General features: G+C 36.7%; 1 protein-coding gene across 9 annotated transcripts in view; it reads left to right on the plus strand.

The window, feature by feature from the left end:
• Window positions 1-1567: 1567 nt before the first annotated feature.
• The window catches only part of LOC105301372 (ligand-dependent corepressor), a 113986-nt gene continuing 96437 nt past the window's right edge, over window positions 1568-19116 (plus strand). The window contains exons 1-3 of one of the 9 annotated variants that reach the window (XM_023519831.1): window positions 1586-1714; window positions 2712-2785; window positions 3084-3147. In XM_023519831.1, the coding sequence (XP_023375599.1) occupies window positions 3102-3147 (46 nt within the window). In that variant the 5' untranslated portion in view covers window positions 1586-1714; window positions 2712-2785; window positions 3084-3101. Of the gene's footprint in view, window positions 1715-2008; window positions 2418-2711; window positions 2786-3083; window positions 3148-19116 lie in introns of those variants that run through there. The other 8 variants (XM_011373982.2, XM_023519832.1, XM_011373983.2 and 5 more) reach the window with 8 other exon arrangements.

Below are 19116 nucleotides of genomic sequence, written 5' to 3' on the forward strand. Positions count from 1 at the left end.
CTCAAACCTACCACCTAGCGGTGAAGAAAGGAAGTTTCAGATTGATGACACACGATGTCCTGCCATCCCATGTGCAGGATGGTGGTCCTTAGAAATCTTTTATTTCATATTTGTCCTCTCCTCTCACCACTCAGGATAGTTTTATGTACACACAAATTCAATACTTCCTGATTTATCAGCTTGTTCATTTAACAGTACTCTTAAACCAATGAAATATTGTGGACTTTTGACAATTGTGGAAAAATAATTGGTTTTTAAGATTTGGGGAGCAGAAGGTACCTTTCTATTCACACATCTCAAGCCACTCCTACCCAAAAGGCCTACTTAGTCCATCTCTTTAAAGACAGACACGCCATTCCACAAGTGCCTGGTTCAGAGAGTGAAGACAGCTACCTTTGAAAATACAACAATGGGATCCTCGACACCAAGTATTTAACGACTTCGTTTTGCCTACTACAGTGATTAAAATTAAGTTTTCAAATTTAAATTTAAATATCTAAAAGCGGGAATGCACTGTCCTTAATCTTAAACCCCAAAGGTGGGAAAGAAGCCCGAGTCCTAGGGTTCTGGGCCTATTGGTAAAAAGAGATCTATTTTCTTTCGGTTTTGTATTCCACCTCCCTCCCTTGCCCCTTCTCCTTTTCCTTTTCGTTCTTCTCTTTTCTCTTTCAAGTAACAGTCAAGGAATTAAGATCAGCATTATATGTTTAAATGGAACAGGGAGTGCTCTACACATGGTGATTTAATTATCTCAGGTTTCCACCTGAAAATCCCCTTCGAAAATACGGAATTAAGCCAATGTCAACACTATGCTTTGAATATTGTTAATAAAGTCTTTCTTTTTTTTTAAATTCCATTCTCACTTGAGCTGTTTTCTTAAATCCCCTTTCCACACAACACAGATACAGAAGGGGTTCCGAATCGGCTAACTTGAGAATTTTACCTATGATCAGTCTTGCTAGAAACCTCCTAGTTTTTTATTTACATTAAAACGCTTGATTTCAATTTTTACTGGATTTATGAATGTTGCTTAAACCTTCCAATGACTTTATAGAACATGTCCCTTTTACCTTTTAAAACTTTAGGGCTCAGTGCTTCCACGGCATCCGGGCATTTATTCTTAATTCTGCTTCTTAAACGGGCTCCTGGGAGGAGCAGTTTCGACCGAGAAGTTCAGAGAAGCAGTTATCACGGAACTTGCAACAGTGCCGGGCGATAGGCAGGTTAGAAGTGATAACTAGGGCTGGTCTAAAAAACAAAAGCCCCAGGAAGGGAAAGGAAGGGGCAGCCGTGGCCTTGGAGGGCAGTGCGGCCACGGCGCACGGTCGAAGGTGAGCTCCGGCCGTGGGAAGTCGCCTTCCCGGGCGGCAGAGGAGGCGGTACCCGCTGCCAAAGACCGCGGGGACCGCAGCGCCGCCGGGCGCGCGCCGCTGTGTGCGCCGTAGATGCGCGCCCAGTTCGCCCCCGGGGCCATCGTGAGGTGAAGCCGGCCCTGCCCCCGCGCCACCCCCGTCGGGAGTCGCGACGCCCAGACCGCGGGTGCGTGCGCGGCCCCGGGCGACGCGGCTGGGCGTGCGCGGGGCCGCGGTGGAGGCAGGGCCGGGCGGGCGGCAGAAGATGGCGAGGGTGTGTAGGCGGCAGCAATGCTCCGTTGAGAGACGCGGTTTTCGGCAAGAACTAGACTCGTGGCGCCACAAGCTCATTCACTGTGTAGGTGAGACCCTTTCCCTGCCGCCTCCAGCCCTTGGGCCGCCCCGCCCCCAGCCACCCCGGACGTGGGAGGGAGCCGGGAGAGAGGCAATCGCTGCTCCGGCCCGCCCGCCCTCCTTGGCTCGGGCGTCCCCCTCCCCCACCCCCCGGAGTGCGGGCGCGCGCGACCTCCGGGCGGGCTCTCCCGGGCTCGGGCCTGAGCGCGCGCGCCGGCCCCTCCCCTCTGCGCACCCTCCCGGGGCGGGCTCGGGCGGGAGCGCGGGTCCCTCCCCTCCCCCTTTCCCTCCCCTCCTGGCGCCGGGCGCCGCCGCCGGCTTATTGTGGAGACTCGCCCCGCGGCGCTGCCACTCGACTCGGGACGCCGCCGCGGGTCCTGCAGAGCCTAGCGCGGGTCCGGGGGGCGTGCTGGGTCTCGGCTCAGCGCCGTTCTCCGCTCTCGCCGGCGCCTACCCCTCCCGCGTCACCCTTCCCCCACGCGCAGCGGCGCGCGCCCCCGGTCCCGCGTGCACGCGCGGCAGGCAGGCGGGCGCTCGGGCGTGTGCGAGGCGTGAGGTGGAGATGGGGGCGGAGGGAGCCGGAGCTGTCACAGGCCCCGGGTCCGCCTGACCGAGCCAAGTGGGGTGTCATGGCCGCGGGGGGCAGCGGCTGCACTTCCTCTGCGGGCGGCGGTGGCGGCGGCGGCCGGGGAGTTAATCCTCGACGCTCGGGTCGGTGTGTGTGTATTTGTGTTCGGTGTGTGCGCGGCGGGGAGGAAGGGAGGTGGGACCGGGTCCGATGAGAAGCCAAGTCGCTCTTGTCCCCTCCCGGGGGATTTGCCGGAGCCGCCGCCTAGCCGAGAGCCTCGACCTCCCCCTTCACCCCCGCCTCGGGGACCTTGGGCCGCCCCGGGTGGCTTTTTCCCTGCGGGCAGAAGGGAATGTGAACGGGGGCTCCCCGGGAGGGGCCGGGCGGCGGAGCTGCGCCTCTCACACTATGTGTTTTGTCTGTTTTTCTCTCCCAAGGTCCCGTTTCCCTCTGTGCGGCGGCCGGCGGGACCATAAGGGCTTAGCTCATATATTTAACCCCCCTCCAAAAAGTAAGTGGCCCGTGTGGTGTCTCCGCTCCGCCCGCCGCCCCCTAGCCTCAGTTCATCCTTGTGTCTGACTCTCCTGTCCTCAGTATTGTCATTTCCCCATCTTTGCTTCGGTACTGCTAATGTGTGGGGAAATGCTCTCTCGTCGTCCTCCGTCCCCCACGCCCAGTCCTCCGGGAGGCCCAGAATTCCACCCCCCTCCCCACTCGTGGGGAATGTTCTTAGGAACCAGATCTTCCCCAGCAGAATCTAGGAGATTGTATCCGTTCTCTTGGGCCCCTCTTCCCCTCCTTCCCGACAGGGTTTCGTTGGAGGAATTATGCAAATCCTGCTTTCTGGTGTCCATTCAGCGGCAATTTCATGCGGTGAGAAGTTCTCTTTGTTGTGCGAGGGGGAGAACAGACACTGATTTAATAGACATATCTGTTGGGGGGGAAGGGTGGAGGGGGTGTTGGAGAGGCTCAGTTTGGAAGAATTACAGCACTTGGTTCGTTCAGTGTCTTTGTGTTTGAGCTTTCTGGCTTGACAGGAGGGTATGCCCTTTACAATGTCCCACAAGGGGATGTTTTCTATAATAGATTATAAAGCAAAACTGAAACTTTAAACAAGTCAAAAATAAGGTAACCTTTACTTTGAGGATATAAGCCTTCCATTTCTGTAGTGTTTCATTATGAAAATGTATGTGAATTTTGTGAAGGATTTAAAACTGTAACAAAATTAATATAAGCAATAATGCTTTAAGGTATCTGATATCACTGGTTGTCCAAAGGTTGAAAGTACATTTTAAAACATGCTTGTGTAAATAATAAAGGCATGAATCAGTTTTTTGGTATAATTTGTCTTGTGAGTGTATTTTAAAATTTCCCTCCTGCCAATCCAAGCCCAGCTCTGCCCTCCAGGAATCAGCCTTTAGGTTGTCATCATTTGCTCTGCCTCTGCTGGGTTTATTCTTTCAACCCTATCATATATTTGCTGAAATGTTATGTCTGCTTAAGCACTTTTTGAATTCTGTATTATCTGTAACCGTCATGTAAAAGAGCTTTATAACGCATTGAGGAGGTTTTGAGAAGCATGAAATTAACGAGTTTTCAGAATTGTGAGTTAATATAAAACCTGAAATTATTTTGGAGTATTTCTTAGTTTTTGTATTTGCTTAATTTTTTAATGATTGGTATTTTTAGTAGGGCTTTTTCATATTTAAAAGATTTTGCAATTGATAACTATAATCCTGTAGATTTCTTAAGTTACTGTTGCTTTAGTTTAAATGGTTTTAATGAGTTGTTTATCTTATTTTAATTGTTTGCTTTGAATCCTTGCCTTCTGCCTCAGGCCTCCTTTTTATCAGACACTTCTAGTTTTAGTGGTTAGGTGCTGTTGGTGCTTGAAAAGGTTTTTTTTTTTTTTCTTAAAAATAACTAATAAATCCTGTAAATATCTTAATTGAATGGTAAGTTTTAGATTCGTTTTTTGAAGGAGGATATTAATCTGGTGATCAGATTTCTTAAAGTATATTCTTAACTCCAAATTTCCACTTCCGAGATAGTAAAGTTCAGGAGATTAGAGTCCAGAGTGCACAGCAATATTTTAATCTGAGCAATAATATGTAGTTAAGTCTCCCAGCTAAAATTAATTGGGTCTCATTTCTCTTTGATTGTATGTAATTTTGTATTTTAAGAGGGGAGTTCTAAGGAAATCAGTTGTAGTGTTAACTTGCTGTATTTAAAGGGGCTGGCAGTGATCCATATATATAGTCCAAGGGACAGCTATGTATGTCGAATGTCACTAACAGATGTAATTTCTTTTTTATTTTAATGGGATTGATTTTGAATAGTAACCTTATATTTGATTCTGTTGACTGATTATCTTAATATTTCGGGATAATTTGGTTTCTAAATGATATTTAATTTATAACAGTCTTTGTATTAAAAATGAATGCTCATTTTCAAGATCTAATTCTCACTTTTGGGGGGGGTGGGGGCATGCATCTGGATTGTGGAAGTGAATGTAGAGGTGGAGGTTTTGGAATTTTCATTATTAGGTTTTAGTCGACTTGGACTTAGTAGCAGGTTCAGACAGCGATTATGAGCAAGGTGAATATTTGGTTGTCACCTGATTATTGCGGCGGAGATGATCAGTCCTGATTCCAGTAAGAACGAGGTTCTCTTTGCTGCCTGGTGTGACATAACTTATTGCTTGGCTTCTCCTCATCCTTGCTATATTCTCAAGAAGCTCTTCCGGAAGTACAGAAAGTTATTAGCTCTAGCATGGCTGAAGAAGGATAGCAGGATGAGTCTCTGAGTTAGAATTATTTTGGATTGGCCTGATTTCCTCAGTTGTGCGTGTAGCTGGAGCAATTCTAGGAAGCATCTGAATCATGCTATTTTTTTAACCCTATGGGACTGCACAGGATGACCTGAAATTTCTTACAGAGTGAGACTTAGGTATTCACTGTCTATGTGGACTTGCCACTTCTGAGTACTTGCCTAATAATTTAGTTACTTATTTAGTAGTGCTGTTTTTAGGAACGAAAGGCAGGTAAGTACTTCATTTAAATCTTTATTAAGCATCTCCCTTGTACTAGACACTGTGGGCAAACAAAGATACTGGGAAAGCTGCCCTAATCTTCAGGAACTTTTAGTCCTTAGAGAATATATAGTGTATTCAGTTATAATACAAGGCAAAATATGCCTTATGATGGTGCAAGCAAGTTCTAGGGGTGTTTTGAAATGAAATCTTTTGAGATGATGAAGGAAGGCTTCATGAAGAAATTGGCACATTTTTGCTTCATTTTGATGAATATGGAAAAGATATTCCTGTCATGAAAAACAAATGAGCAAAAATGGAAAAGAACAAGAATGGGTTGTCTGTTTAAACTGCACTCCATGATTCATGTAGGGGATGTATAGGTGATAGGTTTGTAAAGGTAGGATTTTTTAATGCAGGTTAAAAAGTGTGGAGTCTCTTTGTTAGGCAAATTGCAGTTTGCAAAACATTTTGGCTTCTTAGCACGGGGAAGGAATGTTTCCTTTATTTCAATGGTGGAACTCTGTAATAACACAGATTGTTTTTAAGTCACCTTTACAGGGACAATATCGTCATCCACAACAGTGTTTCTTCTAAGCTCATTTGGAATTATATCTTATTCTTCCATTGCACAAAACCCATTTTTGGCATTGCCTAAAATCAATGGCATGTTCTTTGAATACCCTTAGTATCGGCAAATTTTTTGTCCTTGGAGGTTGGATTTAGTATTTGGAAACAAAGTATTTTCCGTGGCAAATAAAGATATATACAGAGTAATGAGATTGGTTTTCTTTCCTGGTTTGCAAACTGGCCTTGAAGGCTCAGGGCATGGGGCTTTGTTTTGATGTGCCTCTAAACTGGTCTTTGATTCTTATTTTCTTTATGTTTCTTTATATCTGCTGTATGGAATTTGGATTTTGGGTAGATGTGAATAAAGAAAGCTGTTTGTTTTGTAGTTTCAAGTTAAAAACTTAGCATCACTACCCTTCGAATTTTCTGCTCTATTTGCAAGTATTAAAAAAAATTAAACTATTCCTTATACTTGCCCAATGCCTTGGGATAATTCCAGTGTAAACTATTAGCTTATTTTATTTCCTGTTTTTTTGTATATAGGAAGTATCCCAGGTCCATACCCTAAAATTTTTTCTTTTTGTAAATTGAGATATAATTTACATACCATAAAATTCACCCCTTTAAAAACAATCAGTGTTTTTTAATTTATATACAAGGTTGTGCAAACATCAGTATCTAATTCCAGGAAAAGAAACTTTATATCCATTAGCAGTCATTTCCTATTCTTCCTATGACCCAGCCTTGGGCAACCCCTAATCTACTTTCTGTGGATTTGCCTGTTCTGGACATTTCATATAAATGTAATCCTCCAACATGTGGCCTTTGGTGTCTGGCTTCTTAGCATGTTTTCAGGATTCATCCATGTTGTAGCATGTTTCAGCACTTTATTTTCAATGGCTAAATAAGATTGCATTGTATGGACATAGTACATTTTGTTTATCCATTCATCATTTGACAGACATTTGGGTTGCTTCTACTTTTTACCAATTATGAATAAGGCTACTTGCTATGAACATCAACATCGTTTGTGTGGACATTCGTTTTCACTTCTCTTGGGTATGTCCTTAGGAGTGGAATTGCTGGGTTATATGATAACTGTGTTTTAGCTTTTTGAAGAACTGTCAAACTTTTCCAAAGCCGCTGCAGTATTTTACATTCTCACCAGCAATGTGTGAGGTGTCACTTTCTCCATACTCTTGCTAACACTTGTTATTGTCTCTATTTTTGATTATAGCTATCCTAGTGGACAGGTATGAAGTGGTATCTCATTATGATTTTGATTTGCATTTGCCAAATGATCAGTGATGTTGAGCATCTTTTCATATGCTTGTTGGCTATTTGTATATTTTTGGAGAAATGTCTATTCAGATCCCTAGCCCATTTTTAAACTGAGTTATTTGCCTTTTTATTGTTGAGTTTGAGAGTGTATTCTGGATACTACACCCACATCTGTATATGATTTGCACACATTTTTTCTCATCATACTCTCAATTTGAGAATAATTACAGATCAGAAGATAAACTACAGTATATATTAAGTCCTCACTTACTGTGAGTCCTCACTTACATTATGTGACTTTAAGTGAAGCGATGTATAATGAAACCAATTTTACCATAGACTAATTGGTATAAACAAGAGTTAAGTTCCCATGACATCATCGACATTAAAACGAAATGATATTGAATGAAACGCATTATTCAAGGACCTGTTGTATTTTGTGGAGGAAATAGTGTATGTAATAGTGATCAGAGTGAACTAGAATTACTCTGGAAAGACTTCCTTAAATATCTTTTTCTATGAATTATTAAAATTGTTAGTTATTTGATGGAGTTGCGTAACAATACAGATATATTTTGCTATCTAAATCTTCTAAATTCCTGCTTTTTCTGTAGTGAGTATTCAGATAATGTGATAAACCACATTATTCCAATCTGTTCTGTGCTTGAGTTTTGGATAGGAAATAAAGGTTTGGGTAGAGAAGGATACCTTTACTCTATATAGACATTTTGTCTGATTAGTCTAAGTTTGAATAGCGAGAGAAATTATACAGTAGCAGTATTTTTGAAATTTAAGATTGCATTGTTTTTTTTTTTTTTGGTTCGCAAAATGCAGCTATCTGACATTATATTTATGGCAAATTATGATTTTATTTTCTCACGCTAAATTAAAATCAACTGTTTTCAAAAGACATGAATTTTGTCATTAGTCTTAGTTTTTCTGATTTTTGAGTTGGTTAGATTTGCTCTGTTATAGTGTTGGGTTCAGTGTTGTCTTAAGGATGAAATTGAGAATCTTATGAGGTAGGTGGCAGGATATCTGAGAATCCTTTACTTAATGGATTATCTATGAGGGGCAAGTTAAGAAAGCTATATAGAGATGACTGACACCTAAGGATTTTTGTCTTGTTTTTATTCCTTTTGTTCTATATGTTTATTTGTTTTTTATTAAAGAGAATTATGGATTCTTTTGGTCTATCACTTAGTTTTCTGAATTCATTATTATGCAGTCTAAGGAAGTGATGTGTGTAAAGTTAGTTTTTGTTGCGTGCCCGTATAATGAAGTTCTCTTTTTTCCTAAGTGGACTTTTAGTTTCTTTTTTTATTTTAAATAAGTTTTTAATTTTTAAATTACAGTCAGCTTACAGTGTTGTCTCTAAGTGGCCTCTTCTGTGTGTCCCCAGTTATAAGACTTCTGTTCAGCTAGATTTCAGGCGATTCTCAATGATGATGGTTCTGTAGTTGTAGTTTTGATGTAGTCATGAGAGGAGGCAAACACAGTGTTTACCTACTCTGCCATCCTGACTGGAAGCCTATAATGACGTCCTTATAATCTAGTTTTGTGCAGTGTGTATTTTTGAATTATAAGAGCAAAATGTTTCAAAGAGAATAGCTAAAAGGAAAAAAATAGGGATGCAACCAGTGATTTAGACTTACATTTCAAATTTTGTTGAGAAACTAAAAATGAGTATGTTTGAGACATTTCATACTAAAGAGAAAAAAGAAATTCTACTCAGTTGTATCTTAAAATTGTATGAAATACTATTACATCTGTACTTTACCATTTGAAATAAAGTAATATTTCTTAAAACTTCTAAATCATTAATAGTTTCTCCATTACAGTTTTACAAAGTTTGAAGGAGATCATTTAGAAACAAAATTGTCTCAGGAGATTTTTGATCAATTTAACCTGGAGAATAAGTAAACTCAAAAACTTGACATATAGAAAGCAGGAAGTGTCAGAAAAATCTAATAATTGTGTCACCATTTCATAGCTCCATAGCACATTTTATACTGTTTATTTTATTTCTTATTTTTTTACATTTTATACTTTATAGAAAAGTTTCGCATACATTTTTTTTTTTTTTTTGTCTTTAGAAATGTAGGAAGGTGAAGATGGGTATTAAAAACAATTGATCAGTTGGGAAACATTGAGTAATAACTCTTATTAAATCAATCAAAGGATTTCCCTTAGCATAAATACTTCCCTCTTATCCATGGAAATAATTGTATGATATTTTAGTATTTGAAACATATACCTAACTTCTCAGGTAAAAGTAAAACACAGAACTGAACTCTTCCAGAAGAAAACTTTTAACTTGCTTCAATTACTATATGAAATTACATAATAGTTTTCTACCTCTGTTAAAGATGATATGCATTGAGACTTAACTTTTTGGGCTAGAAGATGTGAACACCAATATTATTTCCCATGGGAATTATTATTATTGGAAAAATTATTGTATTAGCATTTTAATTCCCATTGATAATATTTGATAGTCTGTGGCTATTATTCAGTCTCATGATTAGCTTATTTTTCATAAAATCTGAATCATTTTATCATGGTCATTATCAATAAATGATTATTTTGTTTCTTTTATTTGTTGACTTTTTTAGAGGTTTCCAGAGAGTTGAAGGTATGTTCTCCCTCTCCTAAATTCAGAAAGTAAAGGGGAAGAAAAACTAATTTTAAGGGAATATACAAGGTATATCTTCTATGGTAAAAGAAAATCACACATGTGAAAAATAATGAATTTGTCACAAAGAAATATATTTTATTTTACAACAGAATTCATATCTAATGTAAGTTCATGCTGTACTAGTACATTTAGAATTATCAGCTTATGCAGATTTTAAAAGTATAGAATTTATATAGAGGAAGGAGTTGAATTTTTTATATTAAGACATTCTTATGTTCAGTTTGATGCTCTCCACTTTTTTTTGATTGTCCTCAATGCAAGGGTATTTATTGGCTTTTTTTCTGAATACTCCACTTCCTCTCAGTCAATGTATGCATATTTTCTAGGTCATTTGCAGGTGTTTACTTCTTTACCTACCCACTGGATAGTCTCCTCTTCTCTTACTTTTCTTTCCATCTTTTAGATTTATGATTTATGAAACGTAGAAGTGATGCTAGAACTTGTTTTCTTCTCCAGCCGTATTAAAGGGAAAGGAATTTTTTAAAAAATCTGTAGGAAAACTTTAAACATACACAAAAGTTTGTACAGTGAAAACCCAGCTACATCAACTAATGGCCATTGTTTCATTCTCCCTGGATTATTTTGAAGTAAATCATATTTAGTATTGAATCTTTTCTACAATCTCTTGTATAGTACTGTCTCCTTCCCATCCCCATCAAGTGGTTCATAAATTTAAAGATAAAGAGGTATTATCTAAATACGAGAAGACAAGTCTTTTTAAAATTAATATTTATCAAAAGCTGCCATACAGTCAGCATTTACTATGTGCCAGACAAGAGCCTTTGATGTTAATATCTATTTTACAGGTGGAGAAACAGATTTGGAAAGATAAGGATTTCATTCATGGTCACTCACCTAGAGTGGTACGCCTGGGATTGAAATTTAAAAGCCTGTCCTCTTTAATCTTAACGTTAAAGCAACATCTTTCTTGTAGACTTTCCTACTTGTTTCCACCAAGTTGCCTCCTTTCTTTCTTTCCAACTACTGATTGCATACTTGATTTATATCATATTAAAGAATTCTGGTTTCTTTACTCATAATCTTACCATAAATGGTAACAGAATTACTCTTTAAATTCCCCGGCCTAGAATGCCTTGCCTCCTTCTCTTTAGCGTTAGAGTCCTATTTTGTTTTTCCTTTTTCTTCTTGATTTTTTAGTTTTGTCAGTGGTATTCAGAGCAAAATAGGATTCTGAGCTGAATGTTTCTACTGGCTTAGTTTTCCTTCATATGTTGCTAGACTGGCCTTTCTTCACTATTGGCTAAGTTTTGAATATAGCCTTAAAAGAGGAAAGACAGCACAGGATAGCCAAGTGATTCTAGACCTTGAGCTTGGTGAGCTTTCTATGTGGACCAGCCTAGTTCACAGAGCACTCTGAAGTTGGTAACAAAAGCTTTATAGTAACAGTGTGTAGGTGCCTGGCCTTTTCTTCTATTCATAACTTTCCCAGAGACCTCAAGTGGGGGTGGAGGAGTGAACAGTGTAAAGCAGATTGAGGTCAGGATTTAGAATTCTTGGATTTTAGCCAAATGCCTTCTCATTTCTAGAACCTTCTAACCGCGACTTAGATTTGGTGCAGCTGGCAATAAATATTTTTAAAATGTGTGATGGAAAGGGAAATTGCCGACTAGTGTCTCAAATCTGAGAAGGGGAGGAGCGATTTGGCAAATTTTAAAAATGATAATGCTGTTTTGGCAATTTCAACATCACTAAGACAAAATGCTTCACTAGTAGAAACAGGAAAGTGTTGTGACAAAGGTAATAGGGAGAAATTCCTATCAAAATAAAATGGGAAACTCCTCTTACCTAAGAATAAAAAGTGAGAAGAACATAAATGTTTATGAATGTTCCTGTGTTAAAATGCAGTTTTTTAAAATTGCATGATTAATGATGTAAATACTTGTGTGTTACGTTATGTGAATTTTCATTCAGCTAATAAGGAAGCTGACAAAGTTTAACTTGTATAAGTGGACATTGATTAGCTTATCTGACCACAATAAAATGATACTTTAATGGGCATTAAGAAGTCCATAAATCTTTGGGAATAGTTATTGAAAAAACCTTTAGGCTAGTCATTTTTCTGTGCGTGTTTAATCTTTTTTAAATGATTTAGTTAATATAGCACCTACATTCCATAGTCAGCATACTAAAGTTTTACTTTTGTTTATTGAAAACCTCACAGTTACCTTTAGCAATAATATTTTTGTGACACTATATTGGGTACTCCATCTAGATGTGGTTTCTATTCCGGAAAGAATATATCAAGATAATAATAATATAGATTAATTTCCAACAACTTTTTGAGAAGCATTGGAATTTTACTATACTGATATTAAAAAGAAAAACGAGTATGATTGAAGTGGTAAAGCTATTTTCCATGTGAGACTTGCACAACCAATTTTTATATGTATATTATCTATAGCTTTTCACTGTGGAGCATTTATTAGAATAGATTTGTGGCATGTTAAATAAGCATATACAGAGTCAGAAATCCACATACATCTCTGAAAACAGTTTCAAGACTCATGGCTTATGGCTATCAATGTACAGCCTTATCTAAAAATAACATTTCCTTTGGCCCCTCTCTCCTTAGGCAAAGAACTTCTGTTTAATTTTATATAACATATCCAAATCAAAGATTAGTTCATTTTATTGGTGAAAGGCAAGAGTAAATTCATAAATGGGGGAAAGATAAAGAAGAAAAACTAAGATTTTCTACGTTAGTGAAAAGACTTTAGGTAGGAGTTATCAGGAGCTTTAAATCTGTGTCGGACTTAATTTTTTTTTTTTTTTTTTTTTTTTTAAAGTGGGCCACATAGGTGATAGTCCAACCTGAACGAGTTGTTTGGTCAAGACTGTTAAACTATTAAGAAGATGAATTATTTACAGATTTTGATCTTTTAAAAGCAAGAGAATGTAAATTAATAGAGAAGAGTATTCTAATATAGCTGCATTGATAGTAAATAAACAGACCTTGTAACAGGACAAGGAACCAGAGATGTTGATCACCCAGTTTTTGCCTTTTTTTCTTTTCCTGAGGACTTAAACTTTATTTTGGAAAAAGTGGGAAGTTCGTTAGCTGATTAATAAATGTTTACATGTTACCTCTCAGACATTACTTAATAGAAATTATTTTTAAAAATTGCAGAATGTTTAAGTAAAAATATATTTAGTAATTACTGTACCTAAGTCAGCCAATCTATATTTTGTCAGATGTTCTTTAACACGTAATCCGGATGAAATCAGCTATATTGAGGAATATGAATATATACAGTTAAAAGTTAGAAAGGTTAGGAATAAAGACTGTTAAGAAACAAAAGATCTGTTGTCAAATTATGCTGTGGGCAGTGTTTGGTTTCTGTGACTCAATAATTATAAGCAATGATAGTAATGATATTGTTGCTATTATATTTGACTGGATTATGAAATAAGCAACACACTTTAAACTTGATGTCGAAAGAATGCTTGCTTTCAGATGACAATATTCAGGGTCTTCAGATGTTTAGTTTAGTAATGCATAATGCAGTCTAGGATTCTGTCAGTGCTTTTTTAGGAATGAATAGCTTGCTTTTGCATGATACAGCTTTTCATTCATCTTCCTTTCCTGTTCTGTACATTTCTATCTTTTCTTTACGTTTCTTTTTCTCTTTTTGTGCATGTAAAATTAATTGATATGTTTGGAAATACATCAAATTAAGAAGTAAACTAAATTTTAAAAATAAATTTATGTATATATTCTAGTCTGGGGAAGCATATGCCTTCAGAAACCCATGGGGATAAGAATGACCTTAGAAGTAGAAATAGTGGTCATAGTTAAGAGAATGAAAATAATGAGACAGTTCAGTAATGAAATACAGTCAATGAAATTTGTTTTTAGTGAACATCTTTGGCTGTACTTGCATCATTGTTAATGAAGTACATAAAACAACTTTATTTGATGTAATGCAAACAGTTTTGTCTCTTCTGGCTTTTGTCTATTTATGAATTAAAAAAAAAAAACTTGAGATGCAACCTTTCTTGATGTTAATTGGTTCTTCCATTGGTTTTTTTTTTTTTTTAAACACCAGGTTACATGAACATTTGATGAACTTCTAGAGAAAACACATAATGCACAAAAATAATTTTAGACATGAATTTGCATGCTTTTCAAATATTAACCTGACCAGCGAACCTTTAAAGATTGTATCTTGATAGGATGGAATAGGTTGTTAAATGTACTCTGTATTCAGAAGTTTAATTCCTCTCTTCAGTTCTCCAACTTTTTACCCCATTGTAAGGCCCGTTCTGGAAACACTTGCATATAACAACAACAAAATATAGCTTTGATTTAGGCAGACCTGCGTACAAATTTTATTTTCACATTTTACTAGCTATAGGATGTATATAGAGAAAACTAATTTTAGTTTATTCTTGTATGAAATCATATTAATAGTAAATACTGTGTAGGAGAATTGACTAAGAGGTGAAGTACTTCATCTTTGCTTAATAATAGTTCGCTTGAAAAAAATTTGTTGAAGTTGATTTATAAAATTTATTCTTTATATATATTCCTAAAATAATGTAGTTTCTTTTAAATAGTTTTGTAATATAGAACAATGATTGTTCTCTCTGGAATTTAAATTGCACTATGGTCTATTCAGAACTTTTATATATTTATAACTTCTCTGTATAATGGTTTGGGTGATGACAACTTATATATCGTTAACATTATTACATTTATAATGACATTTTATAGGATAGAGTGGCAAAAAATGCTCAAGTTTTTGGTTTTTTGCCAACTAACAAACACTGCATTTTTTTCCTTAGGTAAAAAATATTGGGTTTTTCTTGGGTAACAAAACAGTTTCATCATAGACCTGGAGTGGAATGGGAAAACCCCTGAGGCAGGAGCACTAGGTTTTGGTGTAAGTATGACTGTGGCTGTATGGTTTTGAGCAAGTACATCACTTAATCTCTCTGCATTTCCTATTTCCTTGTCAGATAAGGTCTTGGGGAGCCTCCTAATTACAATATTTTGAGAAAAATTACCTTGATTTTCACTATGAAACAGCCCTATTTTTAGTTTTTTGGGAAACCTCCATACTGTTTTCCATAGGGGCTGCACAAATTTACATTCCTACCAACAGTGCACAAGAGTTCCCTTTTCTCCATGTACTTGCAAACTAATTACTTATCTTTTTGATAATAAACATTCTAACAGGTGTGAAGTGATACTTCATTGTGGTTTTGATTCGCATTTCTCTGATGATTAATGATGTAGAGCATCTTTTCATGTACCTGTTGACCATCTATATGTCTTTTTGGAAAAATGTGTATTCTTCTGCACATTTTAAAATCAGATCGTTTGCTTTTTGCTGTTCAGATGTATGAGTTCTTCATGTATTTTATCAGATACATGATTTGGAAATATTTCCTCCCATTTAGTAGGTTGCGTTTTCATTTTTTTTGATGGTTTTTTTTGCTGTGCAGAAGCTTTGTAGTTTGATGTAGTACCACTTGTTTATTTTTGCTTTTGTTGCCTTTCCTTTTGGTGTCAAATCCAAAAAAATCATCACCAAGACCGGAGTCAAGACCATCTATGTTTTCTTCCAGAAATTTTATAGATTCAGGTCTAATGTTTAAGTCTTTAATTCATTTTGAATTAATTTTTGTCTATGGTGTAAGACATTGGTCCAGTTTCATTCTTTTATATATGGCTTTACAATTCTCTTACCACCATTTATTGAAGAGACTATCTTTTCCGCATTGTATATTCTTGTTTCCTTTGTCATAAATTGGCCACATATGCATAGGGGTATTTCTGGGATCTTTATTCTGTTCCATTCATCTATGTGTCTGTTTTTATGCTAATAGCATACTGTTTTAATTATTATAGCTTTGTAATGTGGTTTGAAGTCAGTCAGTGTGATGCGCCCCCAGTTTTGTTGCTCTTTTTCAAAATTGCTTTGGCTATTCAGGGTCATTTATGGTCCCATACAAATCTTAGGATTGTTTGCTCTATTTTTGTGAAAAATGCCTTTGGAATTTTGATAGGGTTTGCATTGAATCTGTATATTGCTTTGGATAAGTATGGACAGTTTAACAATATTCTTCTAGTCCATGAGCATGGACTGTCTTTCCACTTATTTGTGTCTTCATCAATTTTTTCCATCAGTGTCTTACAGTTTTCCATATACAGGTCTTTCAGTCTCCTTGATTAAATTTAATCCTAGGTATTTTATTCTTTTTGATGTAATTGTATATAGGATTGTTTTCTTAATTTCTCTTTCCGATAATTCATTATTAGTGTGTAGAAATGCAACAGATTATTGCATGTTGATTTTGTATCCTGCAACTTTATTGAATTAATTTATTCTAACGATTTTTTTTGGTGGAATCATTAGAGTTTTCTACTTACAATATGTTATCAGCAAAGAGTGACCGTTTTATTTCTTCCTTTCCAATTTGGATGCTCTTTTTTTTTCTTGCTCTGGGTAGGACTAACAATACAGTGATGCGCTACATAGTGATGCTTTAGTCAACAAAGGACCACATATATGACAGTGGTCCCATAAGATTAAAATGGAGCTGAAATTTTTCTGTTGCCTGGTGACGTCCTAGTTGTCATAATGTAGCAAAATGCATTACTTGTTTTTGGTGATGCTGGTATAAACAAACCTACTTTGCTGCTAGTTGTGTAAAAGTATAGCACATACAGTTACGTACAGTACATAATACTTGATAAAAGACTGTTACTGATTTATGTATTTACCATGCTATACTTTCTGTCATTATTTTAAAGTGTACTCTTTCAACTTAAAAAGTTTACTATAAAACCGTATGCTGTGTTACACTGGCACCATCCTTATACATTTTGTGTTTTCCTCTTTCTTGATTGCATCATGTGCTTTTGTGCTTGATTTAAAATTTCCTATTTTGTATGGTAGCATGCTGTATAGGCTTTCAGCCTAGGAACAACTAGGCCATATTATATAGTCTAGGTAGTAGTAGGCTGTACCATCTAGGTTTGTGTAAGTATGTTCTGTGATGTTTGTACAATGACAGAATCGCCTAACGATGCATTTTGCAGAACATCCCTGCCATTAAGTGGTACATGATTGTACTGTGTTAAATAAAATTGGTGAGAGTAGGCATCTTTGTTTTCTTCCTGATCTTGAAGGAAAAGCTTTTAGCTTTTCACCATTAAATATGATGTTAGCCGTGGTCTTGTCACATATGGCCTTTGTTATGTTGAAGTACGGCCCCTCTGTACCTGCTTTGTTGAGATTTTTTATAAATGGATGTTGAATTTTGTCACATGCTTTTTTCTGCATCTATTGAGATGATCATAATGATTTTTATTCTTCATTTTGTTAATGTTGTGTATCGCATTGACTGATTTGAACCATCTTTGCATCCCTGGAATAAACCCCATTTGTGATCATGATGTATGACCCTTTTAATGTATTGTTGAATTCTGTTTGCTAATACAGTTGACCCTTGAACAACTTGTGTGAGTCCACTTACATGCAGATTTTTTTCAACATATTTTCTCTTATGTTTTTCTTAATTACATTTTCTTTTCTCTATTTTTTGTAAAATACATTATATAACACATATAATTATGTATATGTTAATTAATTATTTTATCAGTAAGGCTTCTGGTCAACAAGAGGCTATCAATATTTGAGATACATGTGGGTTTTTGACTGCATGGGTGATTGGCACCCCTAAGCCCTGTGTAGTTCAAGGGTCAGCTGTATTTTGTTGAGAGTTGGTTTTTACATCTATGTTCATCAGGGATATTGGCCTGTAGTTTTCTTTTCTTATGGTTTTGTTAGCAGGGTAATGATAGCCTTATGAAATGAACTTGGAAGAGTTTCTTTCTTTTCTGATTTTTGGAAGAATTTGAGAAGGATTGGTATCAATTCTTTGAATGTTTAGTAGAGTTTTACCAGTGAAGCCATCTGGTCCTGGGCTGTCAGGAGGTTTTTGATTACTGATTCAGTCTCCTTACTAGTAATTGGTCTGTTCAGATCATTTATTTTATCATTATCCAGTCCTGATAGATTGTATATTTCTAGGAATTTATCTGTTTCTTCGAGGTTGTCCAATTTGTTGGCATATAATAATTGTTCATAATCTGAAATGATTATATTTTCATGGTATCAGTAACATCGCTTTCATTTCTGATTACATTCGAGTGCTCTTTTCTAGGTAGATCTACTTAAAGGTTTGTCAGTTTTCTTTTCAGAGAACTAATTCTTTTCATTGATCTTTTCTATTGGCTTTTTAGTCTCTATTTCATTTATTTCTGCTCTAATTTTTGTCATATCCTTCTAATTTAGGGTTTCAGTTTTTTTCTAGTTACTTGAGGTGTAAAGTTAAGTTGTTTATTTGAGACTTTTCTCGTTTCCTAAGGTAGGCATTTATCACTACATTTCCCCTTTAGAACTGCTTTTCCTGGGTCCTATAAATTTTGATATGTTACATTTCCATTTTCATTTGTCTCAAGGTATTTTTTTATTTCCCTTTTTATTTGATCCATTGGTTCAGTAGCATGTTGTTTAATCTCTACATATTCAAGAATTTTCCAATTTGTGTATTTTCTAGTTTCATATCATTGTAGTCAAAAAAGATGCTTGATATGATTTTATTCTACATTTATTAAGAGTTGTTTTGTGGCTTAACCATATGATCTTCCTTGGAAAGTGTTCCATGTGAACTTGAGAAGAACGTATATTCTGTTGCTTTTGGATGGACTATTCCGTATCTGTTAAGCCCATCTGGTCTAATAGGTTGTTTAAGGCTGATATTTCCTTATTGGTTTTCTGTCTGGATGATATATCCATTATGTCAGTGGGATATTAAAGTCTCCTACTATTGTTATATTGTCTTTTTCTCCTTTTAGATCTATTAATATTTGTTTTATATATTTAGGTACTCCTATATTGGGTCCTTAAATATTTGAAAATGTTATACCTTTTTGTTGGATTGATCTTTTTATCATTGTGTAATGCCCTTCTTTGTCTCCTATAGTCTTTGTTTTAAAGTTGTTTTTTCTGATACAAGTATAGTTACTCTGGTTTTTTTTTTGGTTTCCATTCACATTGGAATATCTTTTTCCATAGTTTCACTTGCAGTCTGTTTGCCTTTTCAATGAAAGTGAGTTTCTTGTAGGCAGCATATAGGTGGGTCTTGTTTTGTTTGTTTTAAATTCATTTAACCACTCTGTTTTGATTCGAGTATTTAGTCCATTTATGTCTAAAGTAACTATTGATAG

Source organism: Pteropus vampyrus, unplaced genomic scaffold, assembly GCF_000151845.1.
Source record: "Pteropus vampyrus isolate Shadow unplaced genomic scaffold, Pvam_2.0 Scaffold238, whole genome shotgun sequence".
In the NCBI taxonomy this organism is placed as follows: Eukaryota; Metazoa; Chordata; class Mammalia; order Chiroptera; family Pteropodidae; genus Pteropus; species Pteropus vampyrus.